The following is a 25571-nucleotide window of genomic DNA, read 5'->3' as shown; positions in this document are numbered from 1 at the left end:
CTTTTCGAGATACAAACCCGGGGTTTAAGATTTTTTTGCCTCTTCTTACAAACTATTTTCACCTTACAAACCCGCCGCCGCCGCTGGGATGCCCCGCCTCCGGACTTCCGACCCGTTTTTGCGCTGCTAGGATTCCCCTGAGGCTCCCCTCCATGGGAAACCCCACCTCCGGACTTCTGTATTTTTGCGATGCTGCAGGGGAATCCCAGCAGCACAAAAATAGGCGCTTCGCTGGCAATGAAAGTCTGGAGGGGATTCCCAGCGAGGGGAGCCTCAGTGAAATCGCAGCATCGCAAAAACACAGAGGTCCGGAGGTGGGATTTCGAGGACTTCGGTGTTTTTGCGATGCTGCAATTTCACTGATGCTCCCTTCGCTGGGAAACCCCACCTCCGGACTTCCGTTGCCAGCAAAGTGCTTGTTTTTGCAATGCTGGGATTCCCCTGCTGGGATTCCCTTGCAGCATCGCAAAAACACAGAAGTCCGGAGGTGGGGTTTTCCGTGGAGGGGAGCCTCAGGGGAATCTCAGCAGCGCAAAAACAGGCACTTCGGCTGGCAAAAGGGGTGAATTTTGGGCTTGCACGCATTAATCACTTCTCCGTACTGAAGGAGTGGGTCCAGCAGTCACATGGGTTGCTCCTGTCCAATCCGTTGGAACTGAGCCTAGTATTAAAAAAGACTGCTGGATCCGCCCCTTCCCCAGAATTCGCTCAGTTCGCATCCTCGGATGTGTGTGAATGCTCGTTCCTCTCGATAAAACACCTTCCCTTCGATCTCTCTTCAATAGCAAGTAAGATTTTTCCATTACTCAGCTTGCCGGCAGTTTTTTTCTCAGCCCTACAGGGCTTTGAGTTGGGGGAGAAGTTAGCGGCTCAGCCATTTGCGGTTTTTCCCTTCGTGCTGTAGCCGCGGCCGGTTTGTTAATTCCGGCCTTGGAGGTCCTGCCGTGAGCAAGCTTTATTTTTTTCAACTAATTAAGGGCTATTTACCTCCCGCGGTGTGGGACTTGTTTTGTCTCCCGGGCTTAGTCGCTCCTATTGCAAATAACGGAGCAGTTATTTTGGCGCCAAGGCTCTGACGCCCAGTAAGTTGCACTTTCGGTTCTGCCCTAAGGGGTCGGCCATTAGTGCCTACAGCCCGCCGCCTGACCCTGGAGTCGTCGCTTTGAGTTCCCTCGGGCCTATTCTCCACGGAAGTGGCCTCCAACCAGTGTGCCTTGGTTTTTCTTAAAGTTAAGTTAGTGAGGCCTGCCACGCTGCACTTAAGGACAAGAACTCTTGGTATCGCCCAGGATTGCCTCTTAAGGCGCAGCTGCTCCTGGGCCTAGGAGCAGGGTCACCTATCCTCTTGGGAATTCCACAAAATAATTCTTCTCTCCCCTATTTTTTGGCTCAAGCCTTGTCTTCTGTAATTGCTCAGACTATGGCTTCCCTTCCCAAGAGAGGCACTACCAAAGGTTCCAAAGAGGTTAGGCCTACTGGTAATCCTTCTGAGCTTCCCCAGGCCTCTTCCTCCTCTTCCTCAGGCTCTCAGTCTTTAGCCAAGCCCACTAGGGCTGAGAAGAGAAGGGACCTAGCCCTACAAAAAATACATGATAAATCAGCCAAACGTTTTAAGGTGCAGGCCCAAGTGCATATCAACCCTACCCCCCCGGAGGCCTCTAACCTGCCTCCCTCTGGGGTACCTGTGCTATCCCTGGATGAGCCAAACCTAAATCCACCCCAACCTAACCTATGGGGTTTAGGTCCAGAGGAGCCAGATATTACCGAGGATTTCCCCCAGCCAGAACCTGTTCAGGGCCTCAGGGATCCTCAGGCTTTTCCGGCTGATATTTCTTCCTTGCCACCGGAGTTTCAGTCTATCTTGACTATTCTGACTAACACTATTGATGCTAGACTCTCATCTTTAAATGTACCTCCTCTGTCTCATCCTCCCCCTCGCTCCTCCCGTCCCGTGAGTTCTTCTCCTTCCTACAGAGCCCCAGTCATGGAGGTCTCTGACTCCTCTCAGGAAGAGGATGAGGACGTGGATGCAGAAGAGGATGATGACCCCTTTCAGCGTCTGTCGGAGGATGAGGAATCTCAGATTAAGATTCCAGCCCCAGCTGCTATTTTCCCTTCGCAGCTTTTCAAATCTCTCCTGCTAAAAGCTAGAGTATCTACGGGGCTAGCCGGGCAAGAGAAGCAAGCTACTCCTTCCACAGACCCCCCAGAGGAAAATCTTCCTTACTTCATGGAGGAACAGGAAGACAATGAGGTAATTCCTATGCCCAAGTTGTTTAAGGATGCCTTGCTTAAACAGTGGGACCACCCAACCATAGGCTTCACTCCCACTCCCAAGGACAAGAAGCTCTACAAGCTTTCCCCCTCCTATGAGGAACTCCTAACATGTCCCAGGCCAGATGAACCAGTGAAGACGCTCCACTCAACGGCTGCCATGCCTGGCGAGGCAGAGGAGGTCCTCCGGCCAGAGGACAAACGACTTGAACAAATGCTCAAAAGAAGTCTCCTTGCAGACTCATGGGCCATTAAGAGTGCTGCAGCGGCATCCTTCTTTTCCAGAGCTATGCTCTTATGGCTTCGTCAGCTCCAACTACACCTGCCTCCAGATGACTTACGGGGCCAACAGGATTTCAACAAAATCTTCGCAGCTGCCCAATATATAGCAGATGCTACTCTCCAATCTTCCAGATTTGCAGCCAGGTCGGTAGCAGCCTCCACAACGGCCAGAAGGCTTCTATGGCTCCGCCCTTGGCAGGCGGGGGTAAGACAGAAATGGCAGTTAGCTATGGGTCCACTGAAACGTAACCTCCTCTTCGGAGATCTTCTGGACCCTCTCCTTACGGAAAACGCAGACAAGAAAAAGGTCTTGGGACCTACCACCAAGAAGGCCCCGAAACCGCAGTCCTTTCGGCGCACCGGGCGTCAGCAGGATCAAAGCTTCGCATTTCACAAGAGCCCAGGTCAGTATTCCCCTCGCTTTCGATCCCAAGCTAGAACCACCAGGGGCAGAGGGTCCCGCTATCAGAGAGGATCCTCTACTACCAGAACTTCCAAAAGAACCAGATGGTAAGTTTTCTCACCTGCCTATAGGCGGTCGCCTAGCCTGGTTCTCTTCCGCCTGGCACCGCTCTTGTAAGGACCCCTGGGTCATTGACACAGTGGAAAGGGGCCTAAGGTTAGAGTTTATTTCTTCTCCCCCTAACCGTTTTATTTCTTGTCCCTCTCCCAGTTCCTCTCCATCTCGTATTCGAATGGAGGAGGCTATTTCTCATTTGTTGACTATTAGAGCTATTCAACCGGTCCCCTCTCTCCAGAGAGGTTTAGGCTTCTATTCCATCCTCTTCATGGTCCCTAAGACTTCTGGAGGCTGGAGAGCCATCTTGGACCTAAAGAAATTAAACCGCTTCATTAAATATAGAAAATTCAAAATGCACTCCCTATCTTCCATTTTATCAGCTCTTCATCGAGGAGACTTTATGGTGTCTCTAGATCTCACTGAGGCCTACCTCCATATCCCCATTGCCAAGGTCCATAGGAGATTTCTGCGCTTTGCCTTTCAAGGCAGGCATTTTCAGTATAGGGCTATGCCTTTTGGGCTCTCCTCAGCTCCCAGGGTTTTCACTAAACTCTTGGGATCCTTGGCGGCTCATATCCGGGCCTCTCCCATTCATATTTTATGTTATTTAGATGACATTTTAATTCATGGTAATTCCAGAGCTGGTGTAGCTGCAGACCTCTCCTCTACCAGGTCGGTTCTACAGAACCATGGTTTTTCCATAAACCTTAACAAGAGTCATCTTGATCCATCCACTTCCATCCTGCATCTGGGGACTATCATTAATTCCGAAATATCCCAGGTTTTTCTCTCCAATGAGAGAAAACGCAGCATTTTGGATCTCATTGCTCGCATCCTGCCCCAGCAATCGGCCTCCATTGTCACCCTATCCTCCCTTTTGGGTAAGATGGTGTCATGTATTGGTATTGTTCCCTGGGCCCGCCTTCACGCCAGGGAACTTCAATGGCTACTATTACCATTTCAGAGATCAGGCCACAGCAACTCGAACCGACGCATCACCATCCCACCGACGGTTCGCAGATCCCTCAAGTGGTGGACTTCTCCAGCCCTAGACAAGGGATCCCCCTTCCGGTGTCCCGACCAGTTTGTAGTCACCACAGATGCCAGCCTCTCGGGCTGGGGAGCCCACGCCCAAGGTCTTTTAGCTCAGGGCACATGGTCACCGGAGGAGGCTTCCAAGCCCATCAATTGGCTAGAATTAAGAGCCGTGTCTCTAGCTCTAAAGCAATTCCAACCTCACATATCCAACCAACATGTGCTGATTCTCACCGACAATATAGCCACCAAAAGCCATATTTGCAGACAGGGAGGCACAAGATCCAAGGCCCTCATGAGGGAGGCCCTGAAGTTGGGTCTTTGGGCAGAGAAAAATCTCCAATCGCTTCTAGCCGATCACATCTCGGGGAGCCTCAACGTCCAAGCGGACTGGCTCTCACGAGCCACCATAGATCCAGGCGAGTGGAATCTCCATCAGTCACTGTTCCACCAAATCTGCCTCAGGTTCGGCCATCCAGTGTTGGATCTATTCGCGACCAGAGACAATACCCAGCTTCCCCGCTTCATCTCCAGGTTCCCGTCTCCGGGAGCGGAGGCAGTCAATGCCCTCAGGAGTCCTTGGCCTCCAGGCCTACTGTATGCCTTCCCTCCAATTCCAATCCTGCCAGACGTGATCAACAAAATCCTCCTGGAGAAAGCACGTGTAATCCTGATTGCCCCTCACTGGCCTCGCAGGCCCTGGTTCGCGGACCTTCAACAACTGTCCGTCCAGGACCCCTGGCGACTCCCCGCTTCGGAGGATATGTTGCGGCAGGGGGCCTCCTTCCATCCGGATCCAGAGTGGTTCCACCTCACCGCCTGGCTGTTATCCGGAGGGACTTAGACCTGCGAGGGTATGACCCAGACACAGTGGAAATCATTCTGAAATCTAGAAGGGGGTCTACCAATCGGATCTACGACCATACTTGGTCCAAATTTCATCAGTGGTGCTCGCAGGAGGGCTTATCCCCCCTGTGTCTTCCCATACACAGGATAATCGCCTTCCTTATGAAAGGTTTCCACCAAGGTCTCTCTACCAGCACCATCCGCCGCCATCTGGCCGCTATCTCTTCCGTCTTGGCGGGGCCTCGCAGGCAGCCCCTACGCTCCTTTCCAGAAATCCAAGAATTTCTAAGAGGAGTGGCCAATCTCAGGCCTTCTAAAATCCACAGATATCCAACCTGGGACTTGCCACGGGTTCTCCACTCTCTTACTCAAGCACCTTACGAACCCCTGAACTCTGCGTCCCTCAGGTACCTATCCTTCAAGGTAGCATTCCTGGTGGCGATTACTTCCGCCCGACGCATATCTGAGTTGGCAGCCCTTTCTATCAGACAGGACCTCTGTCAGTTTCATCAGGATAAGGTGGTTCTGCGGCTGGACCCCACCTTTCTACCCAAGGTCAGTTCCATGTTCCACAGATCTCAGGATATCGTTTTACCTTCTTTCTGTCTCCAACGAGAGCATCCCCTGGCGATTAGATGGCACACTCTAGATCTCACTAGAGCGCTAAAGATTTATATCCAACGCACAAGATCCATCCGGAGATCTGAAGCACTCTTCATAGCCTACCATCCCAGATCCTTGGGATCCAGAGTGTCTTCCACAGTAATAGGTCGTTGGATCAGAGGGGCCATCTCAAAGGCCTACGAGACAGCTTCCCTCTCCATTCCAAGGAATATTACAGCGCATTCCACCAGAAGTGCTGCCACATCTGCCGCTTGGGCGACTCAGGCTCCGTTGGAAGAAGTCTGCAAAGCAGCCACTTGGGCCTCGCCAAATTCCTTTATAAAACACTACAAGATTGATTCGTACGCATCAGCAGACGCTGCCTTCGGAAGAAGAGTACTCCAATCCGTTATCTCTCACGATAGCAATGTACTCCCACCCTAGGGACCTATCTCTTGGGTATGTCCCATGTGACTGCTGGACCCACTCCTTCAGTACGGAGAATAGGCGTTGATTGCTTACCTGAACGCCTCTTCTCGTACGGTGAGTGGGTACAGCAGTCACTTCCCTCCCTTGTGTGGTCTTCTTTACCTTCTATTCTAATTTCTTATAACACATGAGAGTTGAACATTAAAGAGCTTCACTACTGAGCCTAGTCTACGGATTCGCGAATTCTGGGGAAGGGGCGGATCCAGCAGTCTTTTTTAATACTAGGCTCAGTTCCAACGGATTGGACAGGAGCAACCCATGTGACTGCTGTACCCACTCACCGTACGAGAAGAGGCGTTCAGGTAAGCAATCAACGCCTATTTTCCATTGATTCCTATGGGAAACATTGTTTCGCCTTACAAACTTTTCACCTTAAGAACCTAGTCCCAGAACCAATGAAGTTTGTAAGACAAGGTATCACTGTATTTTGGTATCTAAAATTCTTAATTTATTCATGAGTCTAGCTTATACTCATTCAAGAAGTATTCAGGCTGATCTCATTTTTGATGCTCAAGAAACAAATGTAATCAAGTAAGATAACATATACTGTACCTTTTTTTACACAAGGAAAAATAGAGATGTATTAGTCATGATTGTTGAACCATATTCCTTCAGAAGACAAAATGGAAACTGTTTTAAAACTCATATCTTAACCAATTTATATCAATCATTTTGGAAATGCTTCAAGCTTAAAATAGCTCAGTTTTAAGGACAAAAGTGTGAAATCTTCCAAAATGGCTGAAATTCATACTTAGGACAGGATATTTTCACGCCACACACTTTTTAGATTGAACAGACAGAGAGCTGGCAAATTTAATGTGAATTGCAGATTTGAATCTGGGATTGCCTTAGTCCTGTATCACCACATTAACCTCTCTTTATCACATGATAATTTTGTGGTAAATAACTTCACTGTCATTATGAGATTACTGCCATATGCCTCAAATCATTCAAGAAAATAAAAGGTTTTGCTTTTGCCCTGTCTGCAAATCATTTAAGCTGTATTTAGGAAAGGAAGGGAGGTGTGTGCCTCAGTGCATGTGTATGGCAGTAAAACCCAGTCATTAATCTTGCTGGATAGGAGTAATCAAAATCGTAGGACAGCATATCCAAAAGGCATTGGGCAGAGGGGCTGTGGGTTTTTTTAACAAATATATATACATTACAGTGTTCCCTTGATTTTCGCAGGTTCAAACTTCGCGAAAAGTCTATACCACGGTTTTTCAAAAATATTAATTAAAAAATACTTTGCGGTTTCCCCCCCTATACCACGGTTTTTCCTGCCCGATGACGTCATATGTCATCATCAAACTTTCATCCACTTTTAATAAATATTTTTTTAATAAACTTTAATAAAGAATCTAAATGGTTGCTAAGGGAATGGGAAATTGCAATTTAGGGGTTTAAAGTGTTAAGGGAAGGCTTGTAATACTGTTCATAGCCAAAAATAGTGTATTTACTTCTGCATCTCTACTTCGCGGAAATTCAACTTTCGCGGGCGGTCTCGGAATGCATCCTCCGCGAAAATCGAGGGAACACTGTATATATATATATATATATATGTCACATGTTTTTTTGCTGAATTTGAAAAGTTAAGGGAGACTAGGATAGATCTATTTCGGCCTTATTTTGGCCTCATCAGCTAGCCATACCCACTGGGATATATATATATATATATATATATCTGCTAACTTTATAGCCACTGTAGCTTTTTTCCTCCACAGTTACGTTTCATGAAATGGCGCACATCCATGCTATAGAGCAGTAATGGAGAACCTTTTTTTGCTCGGGTGCCAAAAGGGTACCTGTGCAACCACCCATAATGCAATGCCCTCCCTCCATGCATGAACGCAGAACCCTCCTGCGCTGCCTCCACATACATATGCACACATCTCACTGAAGCCTCCAGACTTCCGATTGGGCCATTTTCGTCTTCCCCAAATTTCAGGAGGCTTTCCTGAAGCCTTGGGAGAGCGAAAAATGGCCAACCAGAAGTTCATTTCCGAACTTCCGTTAGGTCTGTTGGATCCATTTTTTTGCCCTATACAGGTTCCGGAGGCTTTTTTAAAGCCTGGGGAGGGCGAAAGCATCTTCCCTCCACCCTTCGGAATGCTGAAAATCAGCTGGATAGCACAAACATGCATGCTGGAGCTGACATAGGGCAACACCTCGCGTGCCCTCAGATATGCCTCCACATGCCACCTGTGGTACACGTGCCATAGGTTTACCATCACAGCTATAGACTACTTTCTCTAGAAGAGGTTTAACCTATAATTCCTTTGTGTGCCATCCTAAATTCGTACTACAGTGTTCCCTCGATTTTCGCGGGGGATGCGTTCCGAGACCGCCCGCGAAAGTCGAATTTCCACGAAGTAGAGATGCGGAAGTAAATACACTATTTTTGGCTATGAACAGTGTCACAAGCCTTCCCTTAACACTTTAAACCTCTATATTACAATTTCCCATTCCCCTAGCAACCATTTAGATTATTACTCACCATGTTTATTTATTAAAGTTTATTTTAATTTTTTTTTATTAAAGGTGGATGAAAGTTTGGCGATGGCATATGATGTCATCGGGCAGAAAAAACCGTGGTATAGGGGGGGAAACCCGCAAAGTATTTTTAATTAATATTTTTGAAAAACCGTGGTATAGGCTTTTCGCGAAGTTCGAACCTGCGAAAATCGAGGGAACACTGTATTCATTTTGTGGATGGACAGATCTTGTAGGAGGTGTAGAATGTGGAATGTTTTGTCTGGCCTCTGTTCTATGCACAGCCCTTGTAGCGAATCCCCCAACTCAAAAAGTCCCTTATCGCATGTTAAAATCACACTCTTCATTGATAAAAAGCACACACAGTGAAAAGCGGATTTAAATGGAAAGGAAAAGGGGAGTTATTTCTCTCTCCGGAATGAAGCATCAACAAGGTCTGGGAAAGGTGCCAAATTTGGCCTAAATGGCATTCCTTAGATAACTCCATTTATCATTTGAGTATATGAAGGAGCTCACCGAAATCCCGGGCAAAAATAATCCAGCAGAGAATGACATGACCTGAAGTAGACAAGGAGCACTCACAACAGCCTGCATGCATTTGGAGCAACATAGGATTTAAAACGCTTCTTCCTTGGCTAATAAACTCTTTTTGCTTTTTTTCCTCAGTGAGGACAGAGTCATTGAACATTACATTAAGAACAAGGGGCTGACTAGAGGACAAGCGATTGTACAGTAAGTGTTTAATTTAGTTCTTTTAATGGTACGTGGGAATGACCTTGGAAGACAAGGCAATAAAGGTTAACTGACAAAAGGTAGCTTAGCCCCCCTCAGCAGCAATGTGGGTTGGGCAAACGGTGCAGGAGAAACCCTCTCTAATTTTTAGACTGTAAAAGAGGAGGTAAGAAAAGACCTGTCAGACTTGCAAGATTCTTCTAATGTAACCTTTTCTTTAAAAAGGAGACTTGGCTCATCTGGTTGCGTTTCCTATCTGGTTTATCTCATGAGGTGAACATCTATTTATGGGAGAGATTGCAACACAGAACAAATTTTAGCCCTGTTCTGAACTATTGACAACTATTGTGATTGAGACTGACACTTTCTGAGTGTAGTCATCAATGTAGTTCCAAAGATTGTTTGGGTCCTATCTCTGTCAGGGTTCCAAGTAACAGCCCCAACGAAATAAGACTCCGGGGGTAGGCATTCCTCAAAGTTTCATTTTATTAGAGATGTCATATTGGCACAATCTGAAAGCTTCCGGGTTTTCCCCACCCAAAAGAAAGTCCCAAGGCCCTTTCCCTACACTTACATGTCCATCACGTGGTCCAATCAATGCACCATCCCAACTGAAGATGCCTCCCAGTCACACCCCTCCAGGTGCAGGGCAGACTGGCGTTGACATTTGGAGAAAGGAATATTATTTTGATTATTCATATCTCTCCAGTTCCTACAATACCCCCTCCCAGTTTCCCACAGCCCTAAATAATAATAATAATAATTATTATTATTATTATTATTATAATTATTATTATTATTATTATCATCATCATCATTATTATTATTATCATTATTATTATTATTTATTAGATTTGTATGCCGCCCCTCTTTGTAGACTCGGGGCGGCTCACAACAGTGATAAAAACAATACATAATGACAAATCTAATAATTAGAATGTGGTAGGCCTGAAGATTTAATGCCCAAGATGGCTTCTAGGCCTGACAGTCTCTTCAACTCTGAAACATTTTAGACTGCTTCATTATCTTCCAACACATTGGTCTTCCTCCATGTCCTGCTGTCCTCTCACTTGAGGTTGATAGCATATTTATCCACTGAATAATGCTTAAAACTTAGAGGTAAACCAGAAACCAATCTAACAGCCAAAGCAAGTCTATCCTATGAGTGGATCAGGCATATGGGATTCAAACATTTTATTGTTCAGATTATGTATTGGAATAAGGGAATGGACTTGAGAAAAAGAGGGGGAAAGAGATACTACCTCCATAGGGAGCCCCCCCCCCATAGATTAACAATTAGAGGAAGAAATTTAGAAAGCACCTGCCCTAATCGCTCAAACACTTAAAATTGGAGGTGAAAAGTTTCGTACTGTCAGACTTGCAAGATTTATGTACCCTTAAAATAAAGTAGATTTAGTCTTGTTTTCCTGAGTGGTTTACTTGGGAAGGGTGACATGCACTCAAAGTGGCCAAATTGCATTTACAATGAAGCTGATTTAGAAGAACCGAACACTTCCAAGAGCTAAACTTGGATAACATTTTAGACAAGTATTGCAGAGAGCTCAATCTCTAGAATTGAAGCCAAGTTCTTGATGGAGTTCAGTTGTTATAACAAGGGAATATATTCAGGGAAGTACCTGGCAACCCTGAGAGCTTCAGGGGGATTGAGGGCAGAAGGGGGGGGGGGGTTATAAAAAAAAAAAGACTGGTTCTGGTTTAATAATCTCCTTTGAAATGTTAACTAGTTTGTTGCTGTGCTTGAACTTGTTTGTACACAGACTATTAATGTTGATTGATGCTTTACATAATTAAAGCATCTAAAACATTTTGATGTGAAACCTAAAATTCTTCCCAGAGTCCTTCTATGAAGCAGTTGGGCAGTTTCGTAGGTAGGTAGGTAGGTAGGTAGGTAGGAAGGAAGGAAAGAAAGAAAGAAAGAAAGAAAGAAAGAAAGAAAGAAAGAAAGAAAGAAAGAAAGAAAGAAAGAATCCAAAGACATTACTCAGGTAATGTGTAGTAGTAGAAGATGTTACTGAAGAAGCTGTATATTTGTCCATGCAGGTACATGAAGTTGGTTGAAGCTCTGCCTACTTATGGAATCCATTATTATGGAGTGAAGGTTAGTATTGGAAAACAAAACTGAGTAAACTGTCAGTTGTATGCATTTTTTATTTTAATAAAAGCAACTCATTTGAACAAAACGAGTAAGGAGATGCCCTCATGACATAATGCCCCATTTCAGGAATTTTTTTAACCTTTTCAGCTCAGCTGTTTTTACCTTTCTGAGATCATGAGAACATTTTGCATCCTCTTCATCCATCATTCTCTTCAGGAAACAAAGTCTTTACTCATACAGCTGTTTGTGATTTGGCTTCCCTGCATCCACCTTGAGTACTTTGAGTAGGGTCTGCATGAATGCAGATCTTATACTTAGGTGATGGTTTTCAATAACCATTCATCAGATTATCAGGAGATGGCAAGGACTTTTAGGTCCTGGAAAATTGCCAGCCACAGGAAATAATGTAAGACTACATGAACATGGAATGTCTTTCTTTGTTTTTAAGAAATAACAAAAATAGTGCAGGAAGAGCATTGTAAACATACAGTGTTCCCTCGATTTTCGCGGGGGATGCGTTCCAAGACCGCCCGCGAAAGTTACATTTCCGCGAAGTAGAGATGCGGAAATAAGTACACTATTTTTGGCTATGAACAGTATCACAAGCCCTCCCTTAACACTTTAAACCCCTAAACTGCAATTTCCCATTCCCTTAGCAACCATTTAGATTATTACTCACAATGTTTATTTATTAAAGTTTATTTAAAAAAATATTTATTAAAGGTGGACAAAAGTTTGGCGATGACATATGACGTCATCGGGTGGGGAAAAACGTGGTATAGGGAAAAAACACACAAAGTATTTTTTAATTAATATTTTTGAGAAACCGTGGTATAGACATTTCGTGAAGTTCGAACCCGCGAAAATCGAGGGAACACTGTATTGCAAGATTTAAGATATTAATTTTTCATTTAGAAAGTTCTGTCTTTTGCCTAGCAGACAGTATTTAAGTTCCTATAATTTATTCAAGAGGTGGTTTTTTTACCCCATTCAGAGCTACAGTTTCAGTTCATTAGAATAATGCAAATAGCATTTTGCATCTCTGTGAATAAAACCTCCAGAAGCTAGTACTTACATTAATGGGACTAGCATTCAAGGAGACGTACAGTTATTTTAATAACAAAGCAAATAGATCCATACCAACTGAAATTGCACTCATTTTAATAGGTTTGCTGAACAGCAACATTCCTATTCAGACATCCTGCCAGAGGTATAGATATCATCTAGGCATACTCATGCTTTTCTCTTCATGCAGATTGACCCCGTGAAACGAATGAGCACTTTTTCAAACTTTTCAAAAAAAAGTCTTGTGTTTCATAAATTCCCATTTTGGAAGGAAATTTAGATATCCCTTTCTTGAATAGGTATTTTTCCACGTTCTTAGAAATATAGAAACATAGAAGACTGACGGCAGAAAAAGACCTCATGGTCCATCTAGTTTGCCCTTATACTATTTCCTGTATTTTATCTTACAATGGATATATGTTTATCCCAGGCATGTTTAAATTCAGTTACTGTGGATTTACCAACCACTTCTGCTGGAAGTTTGTTCCAAGGATCTACTACTCTTTCAGTGAAATAATATTTCCTCATGTTGCTTTTGATCTTCCCCCCAACTAACTTCAGATTGTGTCCCCTTGTTCTTGTGTTCACTTTCCTATTAAAAACACTTCCCTCCTGAACCTTATTTAACCCTTTAACATATTTCTCCACATTGTATAGCCTCATTAAAATTGTAGAACCTTTTCATGGAATGCTCACATTTACACTGTGGGTAACAAATGTTGAAGAATAGAGTGGATTAAGAGCTGTGGTGTTGCAGTAGTTAGAATTCAGGCGACTTCCGCTGACTGCTGGCTGGCTGCAAGTTGGCAGTTCGAATCTCACCAGGCTCAAGGTTGACTCAGCCTTCCATCCTTCCGAGTTCGGTAAAATGAGGACCCAGCTTGTTGGGGGTTATATGCTGACTCTCTAAACTGCTTAGAGAGGTTTGTAAAGCACTGTGAAGTGGTATATAAGTCTAAGTGCTATTGCTATTTAGGCCTCATGGATGTGTTCATTTGTTGGTATCTACTGATATTGAAGAAATTTTGACATGGAGGAGCAAAAACCTTCCATTATTGAAAGTGCCGTTGCCAACTTCCCTGTAGCACTACTGAGCTTTTAGACTTAAAGCCACTCTGTCCCCCAGGACGATTACAATGAGAGCATCTTATTTTTAGCAGCTTAGAATGGCTTTCCAAAACTTTAAATAAAATGAGGGAAAAATCACTTTTCTTTTTTTAGGGGGGAAAATAGGAGTTCACTCCGCACATAAATTGTGTTTGGATTCCCTGGCTTCCTTAGCTCTCTTTTAATTTATTTTTGCTGGATTTGAGCTAGAGATATTTGGTTAATTTTAGCCACAAACGATTTAATAATATAGTGTTCCCTCAATTTCCGCGGGGGATGCGTTCCGAGACTGCCCGTGAAAGTCAAATTTCCGCGAAGTAGAGATGCGGAAGTAAATACACCATTTTTGGCCATGGACAATATCACAAACCTTCCCTTAACACTTTAAACCCCTAAATTACCATTTCCCATTCCTGTAACAACCATTTACTCACCATTGTTACTGGTACTCACCATTAAATAAGACACTTAGCGATCCTGATATTTATAAACATAATTATTTATTAACAATAATTATTTTTTTGTTACTTTTTTGCAAAAAATTATTAGTTTGACAATGACATATGACATCATTGGGTGGGAAAAACTGTGGTATAGGAAAAAAACCGCGAAGTTTTTTTTAAATTAATATTTTTTGAAAAACCGTGGTATAGGCTATTCGCGAAGTTCGAACCCGTGAAAATAGAGGGAACACTGTACAGTAATTTACCTCCCTCCTCCCCTTCTTTTTCTTGTACTTTTGAGAACCTCGTGGACAGATCTGTGCATTTCTCCATAGTGGGTGGAGTTATCATCCCGAATGGGTTGACTTGTCTCCACAGGATATTGAGAGACAGACCCTTGTCCAAGCCCTGCTGTAGGAAGTCCGCAATCTTTGGGATAGGCACCTGCGTGGGAGAGCAGTCCTCCTTTGCTTACCAAAGGCAAAAGACCTTCCACATAGCCTCATAGAAAGGCAGCATGGAGGGCTGCCGAGAAGCCAGCATTGTGTCAATGGCTCTGGCTGAGAAATGCTGGAGGGCTAGAGTGCCCTGCTCAACCACCAGGTAGCTAATTGAAGCTAACCCAGATCCGAGTGAAACAACTGTCCCTGACTAAGTGAGGACTCTAAATAGCAGAACCCGCCAACTCTGCCACCGATAGTGCCGTCAGGTCGGCAAACCACGGCCGCTTGTGCCAGTGGGGGCCCAACAGAATAATCTCAGACCATTCGTCCAGAAGCCTCTGTATCATTATGGGAATAAGTGGAAGGTGTAGAGCACCTCCCTCAGGCAGGGGGAGCGAAAAGCATTGACAGCTTCTGCTCCGTGAGATGGTAGATTGAGCCGGGGTGGCGCAGCAGGTAGAGTGCTGTACTGCAGGCCACTGAAGCTGACTATCGATCTGTAGGTCAGCGGTTCAAATCTCATCACCAGCTCAAGGTTGGACTCAGCCTTCCATCCTTCCGAGGTGGGTAAAATGAGGACCCGGATTGTGGGGGCAATAGGCTGGCTCTGTTAAAAAGTGCTATTGCTAACAAGTTGTAAACCGCCCTGAGTCTACGGAGAAGGGCAGCATAAAAATTGAATGAATGAATTAATGAACAAACCCCACTCCTTACTAGCACTGATTGTGTTACCTAGTTTGGTAATGAAATGTCTGCAAGAAAACAACCAGCTCAGAGAGCATCGTAGACCCCTCATTTCAACCTTGAATTACAAATATTCTCCTTTATTGGAAAGAGCTCTGGAAAATCTAGTGCCCTCACCAAGAAAATATGTCAGCCCGAATTTTCTCTTAAAATAAACAATAACTATTTGCTCTTTCTGCTTTTTTACATGTGCATTTAAAGTAATTTGTGGACATCAAGCTGAATAAGGTGTACGTCTGAGTAAATACATATGGAACTGCAAAGTGTGTACACAGCCCATTCCTTTCTCTCAACAGTTCGGCCTTATTTGGGACTTGTCCCTCATCGGGTCTTCTTTTACTGTTGTCGCTCACCTCCCACAGATTTTCTTCCATGTCTGCCCCACCTCTAGCCATGGTTTCAAAGAATACAGCAGCTTCTCTTCCCTACTGCTCTCTGGCTGTTTGCACAGAATCTTCCAGCTGGGAAAGGAATAGCAGACCCCTTCAAACAATAAACCTCCTCTGTCAGCCGCAGGTGTGCTAACAAAGGGCTGCCTTCATCTCCGTAACCTGCTTATACTTGTTGCAGGATGAAGTAAAGAAACTTTATATCAACTCTGAAGTTTTTTTGACTCTTGGTAAAGGCTTAGAACTTCTATTCTTCTCTGCCATAGGATAAACAAGGCATCCCGTGGTGGCTTGGGATCAGTTATAAAGGAATTGGCCAGTACGACTTACAAGATAAAGTCAAGCCTAGAAAAGTAAGTCCATTTGTATATATATATTTTTTTCATTTGTCTTTGCAATATATAAATGAAAGGAGACCATATCGTGCCTTTTCCCTCCCTTGTTATTCAGCAGAAGAAAAGCATTGCTTAATTCTAGACCAGTTTCCCACAATCAGACTTTCTCCAGATACAGTAATACCTCGTCTTACAAACTTAATTGGTTCCGGAAGGTGGTTCGTAAAACGTGGCCTCCAGGAAGGACGTCTTCGTGACGTCAAAGCTCCGCCCATGGAATTTCCTATTGGGATTCCCCACCACCGTTTCAGCCTCCAGATCGGCCAAAAATGCCGCTGCCGATCGCAAAAACGGCGCTCTGCTGGGTGCCGCCGCCCAGCTGTAACCTTCTGAAACAGCCGGGCGCTTCTCGATGGCCTCCGGAACCCGAACTTTTGCCGAACTTCCAGATTCGGTGTTCAGGAGAACGCCGAGAAGCCCCCCGGCTGTTTCAGAAGGTGACAGCCGGGCGGCGGCACTTCTCGGCAGCCTCCCAAACCCGAAAAGTTCGGGTTCGGGTTTGGGTTCGGGAGAATGCCCAGAAGCCCCCCGGCTGTATTAAAAGGTGACAGCCGGGTGGCGGCGCCCAGCGGAGCGCCATTTTGCTATTTGCGGTGGGTTCGTAAGACGGAAAAAGTTCGTAACAAGAGGCAAAAAATTTCCGAACCCCGGGTTCGTATCTCGAGATGTTCGTATCACAAGGGGTTCATATCACGAGGTACCACTGTATATTGGACTACAGTTCCCGCCAAGGTGGCCAAACTGGGAATATGAGAATTATAGTTCAGTAAACATCAGGAGAACATCAGAATGGAGACACTGTTCTAGTCAGTTGAAATAATTTGAGCCAGGAAAAATGTTTTATTAGAGTGAATGAAGCACCTATTTTCTTTGTTTTGCATTATATTTTAATGTTGTATATCAGTGGTGTCAAACTCAAGGCCCACGGGCCAAATCCAGCCCATGAGTGCCTAAATCTGGCCCACGGGGCCAATCTGGAAATAGCAAAGGCCCAGCTTCTGGCAGCTAAAATGGGGCATCAGAGAGCCGCACACGGTCCCCCGCACTTCAATTTCAGCCTAGTGGCCTGCAGCAACCTGCCAACCAAACTGGGACACGGGGGGACACGTGTGGTCTCCCGTGCCCCATTTTGGCTGGCAGGTTACTGCAGAAGGCATCAGTCCTGTCTCCCCAACCCCTGGCCAGTCCGCAAAGGAAAACTATAATGCTGATCCAACTCAAAGAAATCCAGTTTGACACCCCTGTTGCATATGTTTCATGAACTGCCCAAGTTTACTGATCAGATGCCTTAGACGCTTCCCAGCAAGAAGGGTGGATTCTCGATCCTTTTGCTGCCAGTTTGCTCAGGGTCATGCCATGCACACGCCTGCAGCAATTAAAAAACAGCTTATGCGCAAAAACAAAATCCAACAGAACTGTCTCCATGATGTCATTGCCGAGTTACTAGTGGTTCTAAAGAACCGGTTAGAACCCACCTCTGCAAGCAGGATCTGAAATAGTAACCCAACAACATTTCTCCCCACCCCCATCCCTGCAACTGATATTAAAGGTATTCTGTAAAGAGACAGGAAGATTCCATATAGCAGTGTTTCCCAACCGTGGCAACTTGAAGATATCTGGACTTCAACTCCTAGAATTTTCTGGCTGGGGGATTCTGGGAGTTGAAGTCCAAATATCTCCAAGTTGCCAAGGTTGGGAAACACTGCCATATAGTATCATGAGTTCATGAATTTGGCTAATTCATCATGAAATCACAGCAACGGGTTCCATAGTTTAATGTAGTGTGAAGAAGTCCATCCTTCTACTGCCAGACCACTTCACTGATTGACTCTTGGTTCAAGTATTATATGACAGGGATGAAAAATGCTTTCAGTGCACTTTTTTTTACAACACACATCATTTTATATTAAGTTATGTGAAATAGATTAGGAACTTGTTTTCTAAGTGAAATTGTTCCAACTCTTCTAATTTTTGCTTGGAGAGAAGATAGGGTTGCAAGGTAACTATTGTGACAGTTCCTGCCAAGTCTGGAAATCCCAACTGTGATGCTTTATTTATGCTTCTTTCCCTCCCGACAAATTCCTCCTTTTCTGTGAAATACTAAGCAGTTTTTCAAAACAACGTTTTGTGCCTGCATATGAAACACAATCCCAGCTGATGCATTTTCTACCCAAGAGTGCAGAGGACAAGAGGTACTTGTTCTGTTCCACACAAAGCTTGTTAGGCAACTGAGATGGGATATCTACAGATAGAAATTGCCTCATCATTATTTCTTGGACAAAGAAGAAACATCTGGAATGAGTTCTGAAGACCTTGGGAATAAACTCCATGCTAGCTGTATGGAGAAAACTCAAACATATGTAGTTATTGTGCCATAGGGGAAACACACCTTATGTAATTTCCCCCCCGCTTCTCAGCCTTTCTGCTTTATGTTGAAATCCAAGCTGGAAGCTGCTTATTTTGATGTTCCTCTTGTCCTCAGAATATTTTGGGTTTAACAGCTTGTACATGTTTTCTTTTGATTGCACAATTTGCTCTCCTTGAAACAAAAGTGACGCAATTCACGGAGTAATACATCTACTGTAGTTAGCTTTCTAGAAAATAGTTACATCTTCAGGAACCCCAGTGTGTGGAGAAGTAGATAGGTCAGATCTTCCGAATCTGTTTAGTCTCCTGTTCTTGTTAATATTTACATAAAACAGACAGAAAAGTTCCTGCAAATATGGGGGTTGGGAGCAGTGGTGGATTCCTACTGATGTGGTAGGGTATGTCGTTCTGATAGCGGCCTGCCGATTGCCCAATTTGCATGCGACGGCTCTGGTGCCATCTTCACCAGTCTGTCATTATTATTATTATTATTATTATTATTATTATTATTATTATTATTATTATTATTATTTATTAGATTTGTATGCCGCCCCTCTCCGTAGACTCGGGGTGGCTCACAGCACAATAAAACAATTCATAACAAATCTAATAATTTACTATTTAAAATATTTTTAAAGAACCATTTTTTAAGCAAACATACATACAGTCATACCATACATAAATTGTATAGGCCCGGGAGAGATGTTTCAATTCCCCCATGCCTGACGACAAAGGTGGGTTTTGAGGAGTTTACAAAAGGCAAGGAGGGTAGGGGCAGTTCTAATCTCTGGGGGGAGCTGGTTCCAGAGAGTCGGGGCCGCCACAGAGAAGGCTCTTCCCCTGGGGCCCGGCAACCGGCATTGTTTAGTTGACGGGACCCGGAGAAGGCCCACTCTGTGGGACCTAATTGGTCGCTGGGATTCGTGCAGCAGAAGGCGGTCTCAGAGATATTCTGGTCCGATGCCATCTTTTTTTTCCAATTTTTGCCCTTTTTTTTTTCTTCCTGTGCATGTGCAGAAGCAAAATTTTACAAGGGGACACTTTTGCGCATGAGAGTTCAGTGATTGCTTCCTGTGCATGCATGGAAGCAAAATCGTTCAAGGGAACGAGTGCGCAAAGTGATGGTGCTCACGCAATGCACCGATAGGCAGGTAAGAGGAACCCGCCCTTGGTTGGAAGCTCTTTTTTTTCCAGATATGAATGAGAAAATAGATTTCAACCTTGTTAAAATGTCATCCTAATATTCAAGTTTCTTAGGAGATGTGTATGCAGCCTCTCCTAACAGAGTAACATAATATGAGAATCAGCTTGTGCACTTTCTTGTTCTGTAATCGCTTCACTATTAGCTCTTTAATTCCTCATCACTGCATAGAGTGCACACCAGATAATGGGTAGAAACTGCACAGCCAGAATTGTTAGATTTGTTTATTCAAACTTACAGACAATATATTAAGCTGCCAATCTTTCTTCCACAACACAGGGCAGCTAAGAATAGATCAAAACCAAAGCAATAAAACCCAGAGAAAATAGATGTAAATGTAAATAAGTAAACTGAAAATAACCAAGTGAAACATATGACGCAGTACTGTTAAAAATGTTTATTGATATATAAATTGGAAAAGTGAAAAATAAAAATTTAATAAGAATTTTTTTTTAAAAAAAAATTGATGTCAAGGGGTTTTCAATGCAGTGGAGCGCCCCCACCCCCACCAACAACTTTCATCCTACAGATAGAAGCCATGCAAGTAGTCAAACTAGATGCCAGCTCAATGCCTGTGAGAATAGCTAAGTTTTAAAATACTGATAAGGTTGGAGCCATCTGAATCTCACAAAGAATGGTATTCTAAAGGATAGGCACTGCAAGAGATAAAGCATTTTTTAACGGTTTGATGGGGAACAATGTGGAAATAGAAGCAGCATGCCTCCTGCTGCTCTGATTCCCGTTAATTCTCCCCAAACAAAGCCAAATATTTCTGTTCTTTCCCTTCTTGAGAAATTAATACGGTATCCTGCTGCTATCTGGGCAGTCAGGAGGTTGAATTGTGTTTGCTGCTCCTTTCAAAGTTTCACATTTAGAACTTAAAGTTATTGTATATTGGGTATACTTCATCCACAGTGAAGTTGCAGTCAATGGATTCTAAGAAAACAAAATCTAAGAAAATTCTTAGAGATTATCAAATGCAGTCCATCAAAATGTGACCCTGACTGGTGTGCTGATAGTGATAATGGTGATGCTTTTGGCTTCATTAACGTTATTTCTGAAATTAAGCAGAGACTGGGTAAATTGGGGCTAATTATTGAAAACGAATAATGCAAATTTAGACCAAATATAAACTACTACATATTTTTATGATGAAAATTAATCTGACATGCTCCTTCCTAAACTTAAGTTTCTTTTTCAAATTTTATTTATTCTTTCCCCCTGAAAATCATGTCATTTTGTCATGGCATTCTCAGTACATTTATTCACAAAAGGGGGGGGGGGATTACAGAATACTGTATATAAATTCAGTGTGAATAAAGATATAAATAAGGGACATTTGACAATACCACCAAGTTTATGTAAACAGCTTAGAAAGGGCTGTAAAAGCACTATGAAGCAATATGTAAGTCTAAATGCTATTGATATTATGTTTTGTTGCTATATTACAAATCTAATCAGTTGAAACAGCTAATATTATTTCTGGGGATGATCTTTATTGATTGATTGATTGATTTGATTTGATTTGTAACATTGATATGATGTTTTTTATTACTGCTGTTAGCCGCCCCGAATCTACGGAGAGGGGCGGCATACAAATCCAATAAATAAATAAATAAATGCCGCCCCTCTTCGAGGACTCGGAGCGGCTTCCAACAAACAATACAGTCTACAAATCCAATATTAAAATAACGCATTAAGAAACTCTTATTAAAACAATCACACAACTCAGCAAACCATGCATAAAACGGGACAGCCAGGGGAATCAATTTCCCCATGCCTGGCCACATAGGTGGATTTTTAAGAGTTTGCAAGGAGGGTGGGAGCAGTCCTAATCTCCAGGGGGAGTTGATTCTAGAAAGCCGGGGCCAACACAGAGAAGGCTCTTCCCCTGAGTGCCGCCAGACAACATTGTTTTGTTGACAGAACCTGTGGATGGGCAAACGGTTGTTTCTCTGTCACCATATGGAATTAAGAAAGGACACTCTATTAATGATCATTGGATCTCCCTAGTTGTCCTCGTAAGTATTTTCAGTACATGAAACTGAAGCTACATGGATGAACCATTTCAGACAAATATGGCCTAGCAAAATTTTGTCATTGAAAGTTGCGAAGTGTTCAGCCCATCCCAACCCCATGGATAACGTTCCTCCAGGCCTCCCTGTCCTCTACCATACCCTGGAGCCCATTTAAGATCACGCCAACTGCTTCAGTGACTCCATCTAGCCACCTCATTCTCTGTTGTCCCCTTCTTCTTTTGCCTTTAAGCTTAGCTGAGAGTAAACTAAAAACTGTTTGCAAAGTCACACCAAATTTAAAAAAAAAAAATTCTAGTTCCAGAATTTTATATTCAAACTAGAAATTAAGGAATAATGTTTGACTATTATTACAGTACAATAAGAGATCACAAGAAAGTGTTTTCCAGAATATATGAGAAATGAAGAAATTAACTGGAAGGTCTTAAATCACTCTTTAAAAATCGTGTTTGGTTATCATTGAAGAAAACAGTCTGCAAGGCTCTGGAGTCTGGAGTATACATGCAAGCAAAAGAATTAAAAACATGCCTAGTAAAAATTTTTGGATCATTGTATGTATACATCAGGCAGTTGTCAGACAGTCTTGACCATAACTACAAGTGCAGCATGGATTTTTAAATTTTTTTTGCAGGATTAAACGTCATTGTGGTTTTTAATGAATGGAGAATGTGTTATTTCTTGGCCTGGAACTTGTCCAAGAAACTAACATCTTAACATATGCAATTGAAGTACATTTGTCGGTGAAGATTCTCAGTCATCCAGGTAGAATTGTCTGGAAACTGAATCATAGCAATTTGACTTCTTGTTCATTCGAAAGATTTTGCTGCTTATCCAAGTAGCTTCTTCAATCTGAGCAACCCTGTATATGTCCTACAGGGAGGTTTCATTTCTCACCTAATCTGGACAGGCTCCTTAGGTGAGTAAGCAAACAGTCATTCCAACTCCTAGATCCTTACCCCTAGGTGGGTTGTTAAGAGTGACCTACCGGGTGAACCCTTGAAGGTGGTGTAGTCTTTCTGGGGACTGATGAAAGAAAGCATAAAAAATGGAGTACATCGTGTTTAAAGTCTCCACCCCTATTGAAAGAAAGTTAGAAAGAAACCCCCCCCGGATATCAGAGTTGCCCCCACCCTCCTAGCCTTTCGCAAGCTCCTTAAAACCCACCTCTGTCGTCAGGCATGGGGGAATTGATACTTTCTCTTCCCCATGGCTTATAAAATTTATACATGGTATGCTAGTATGTATGATTGGTTTTTTAAATTGGGGTTTCAAATTAACTTAAATATTAGATTTGTTTACATTGTATTATTATTGCTGTGAGCCGCCCCGAGTCTGCGGAGAGGGGCGGCATACAAATCTGATTAATAAATAAAATAATAAATAAATAAATAAATAAATAGATTCCTTCATTTCTTTCCTCTTCCTAGTTTCTTTTCTAAGATCTTGAAATGTCCCAATTTATCCAAAAGACCCTAGTGTCTTGGGTGCCGAAAAAGTGTGTGCTATCGCGCATGCGCGAGTGCCCACACCCATAATCCAATTCCTGGGAAGGACAAAAAAAAGCTTCCCCCACCACCCGGAGTCCGGAAAGGGCCTCTTTCCCAACTTCTGTTGGGCTCGTATTTCGCCCTCCCCAGGCTCCAAAGGCTTCCCTGGAGCCGAGGGAGAGTAAAAAAACGCCCTCCTCCATTCCCCTGGAGGCTCCCTGGAAGCCAAAAACATCCTTCCAGAGCCTCTGTGAGTCAAAAACCATCTGGCTGGCACACACATGCATGTTGGAGCTGAGCTAGGGCAACGGCTCCTGTGTCAGCAGATATACTCGGCGTGCCAGCTGTGGCACCTGTGCCATAGGTTCGCCATCACTGTCCTAGTGTTTGAGTTTTGCACACTCAGTGTTACATTGTTATTTGACACAACATAGTTAAGTACAACATCTAAAGGAGAAAAATGTTTTAAAATGTGTACTGCATATTTTAAAACTGTATTGCCATTTATCTCACCATTTACAAAACAATTACGCAACTCGTAGATAATACAGCTATAAAAAGGATGCTGGTTACAATAATCATATCTTACTTGCAGCATCATAGACGTTATGTTTCACAGTTACCAGTTCCTGTGGAAGAATAGCAACATGAATGTATTTATCTTGCTTCCTAGACGCTTCTGGCTGGTTATTGTGGGTAGGGAATGTTGGGACAGATAAGGGGTCATCTTGTGGAACAAGTGGATGGATCTTGGTGCTGTGAGTGACAGGGGTTGCATTCCACTCCAAAACAAATACGCCGCAGTTCTTTTGACAACACAATATGTCTTGCACAGCTCTTAAAGAGTGCTCAGTGCAGAAGAGGAAGTGAGAGAAGCCAATGTTATTGGCTTTAATTCTAAGAAACAATGGCTCCCTTTAAAGTAGGAGGTAATGGAAGTGATGAGAGTATATACAGTTTCTTGACACAAAGGGTGGTTCTATGTTTGCTCTGTTTCAGTGTTAAAAGTAAGTGGTTATGCTAATTTTGGTTGCTGGGAGAAATGGATATGTATGTTTGGCAAGGGTGAATTGTATACACTCCGATCAAATGTGTATAGCAGGTGGGATTTAGCAGAGATCATTGGGACATAAAGTAAAAGTGTTCTCTGCAATCTCTGGTCAGTTGTAATCTATGAACAAAATATCTGAAGCTGCTCTATTTGCTAAGGTATTCGGGTACACACACCATCCCTGTAAAACTGGTCTCCACGGATAAAGATACTGTGTATGCATGCTAACAGCAAAACATTAAATGATGATTATTCTCTAAATCTTCTAAATCCATACATTCTAAATTCTAAATCCATACATTGTCATATCTCAGTTGTTCTTACAAAACTTAGTATCTGGTAGTATAAAGTGTTGGTTATGACCTATAAAGCCCTTCATGGTACTGGACCAGATTATCTCAGGGACCACCTTTTGCTGCACGAATCCCAGCGACCAGTTAGGTCCCACAGAGTGGGCCTTCTCCGGGTCCCGTCAACTAAACAATGTCATTTGGCGGGACCCAGGGGAAGAGCCTTCTCTGTGGCGGCCCCAACCCTTTGAAACCAACTCCCCCCCAGAGATTATTATTGCCCCCACCCTCCTTGCCTTTCGTAAGCTTCTTAAAACCCACCTCTGCCGTCAGGCATGGGGGAACTGAGATATTCTTTCCCCCTAGGCCTTACAATTTATGCATGGTATATTTGTATGTATGTTTGGTTTTATAATAAGGTTTTTTTTAGTTGTTTAGTATTGGATTGTTACATGCTGTTTTTTGTCACTGTTGTTAGCCGCCCCGAGTCTGCGGAGGGGGCGGCATACAAATCAAATAAATAAATAAAGAAAGAAAGAAAGAAAGAAAAAAAGAAAGAAAAAAAGAAAGAACCATAGTACAGGAAAGTCAAACTCAAGGCCTATGGCTGGATCCGTCCTGTAGGATGCTTAGATCTGGCTTGCAATGGGTCGCCCTGGAAACCGCAAAGGACTGTCCTGCAGTGCCTCTACCAGCAAAAATGGAACTCGCAAGGGCTGTGGGCAGTCGTCCTGAGCTCCATTTTTACTAGCAGAAAGTTACAGGAGGCAGTCACACCTGAAAATGGAGCTTGGGAGCCCGCTTTTGCTGGCAGTGTGCTTGGGCCTCCACAGGCGTCCATCTTGGCTACGCCCCGCGACCCCCTCGAGGTCAAACACAACCCTGATACGGCCCTCAATAAAACCAAGTTTGACACCTCTGCCATAGTATATACCAGTAGCCCTCAATTTACAACTATTCCTTTAGTGACTGTTTAAAGTTACCATTTCCCACACTTTGACCTTTTCAGGATCCCCATAATCACATGACCAAAATTTAGGGGCTTGGCAACTGGCTTGCATTTATGACTGTTGCAGTGTCCTGAGTCATGTCACCTTTCATGACCTTTTAATAAAGTCAATGGAGAAGCCAATTTCACTTAACAACCATTACTAACTGCAGCG

The 25571-nt window shown here is 43.5% G+C and overlaps 1 protein-coding gene across 1 annotated transcript in view; it reads left to right on the top strand.

The window, feature by feature from the left end:
• Positions 1–25571, top strand: part of FRMD4B (FERM domain containing 4B) — a 201335-nt gene that overhangs the window by 110541 nt on the left and 65223 nt on the right. The window contains exons 9-11 of the mRNA XM_070738195.1: positions 9209–9274; positions 11336–11393; positions 15848–15934. Coding sequence (XP_070594296.1) covers positions 9209–9274; positions 11336–11393; positions 15848–15934 — 211 coding nt within the window. The remainder of the gene's footprint in view (positions 1–9208; positions 9275–11335; positions 11394–15847; positions 15935–25571) is intronic.

The sequence above is a fragment of the Erythrolamprus reginae genome, chromosome 2 (genome assembly GCF_031021105.1).
Source record: "Erythrolamprus reginae isolate rEryReg1 chromosome 2, rEryReg1.hap1, whole genome shotgun sequence".
NCBI classification, from domain to species: domain Eukaryota; kingdom Metazoa; phylum Chordata; class Lepidosauria; order Squamata; family Dipsadidae; genus Erythrolamprus; species Erythrolamprus reginae.
This window is presented reverse-complemented; position numbering and strand designations above follow the sequence as displayed.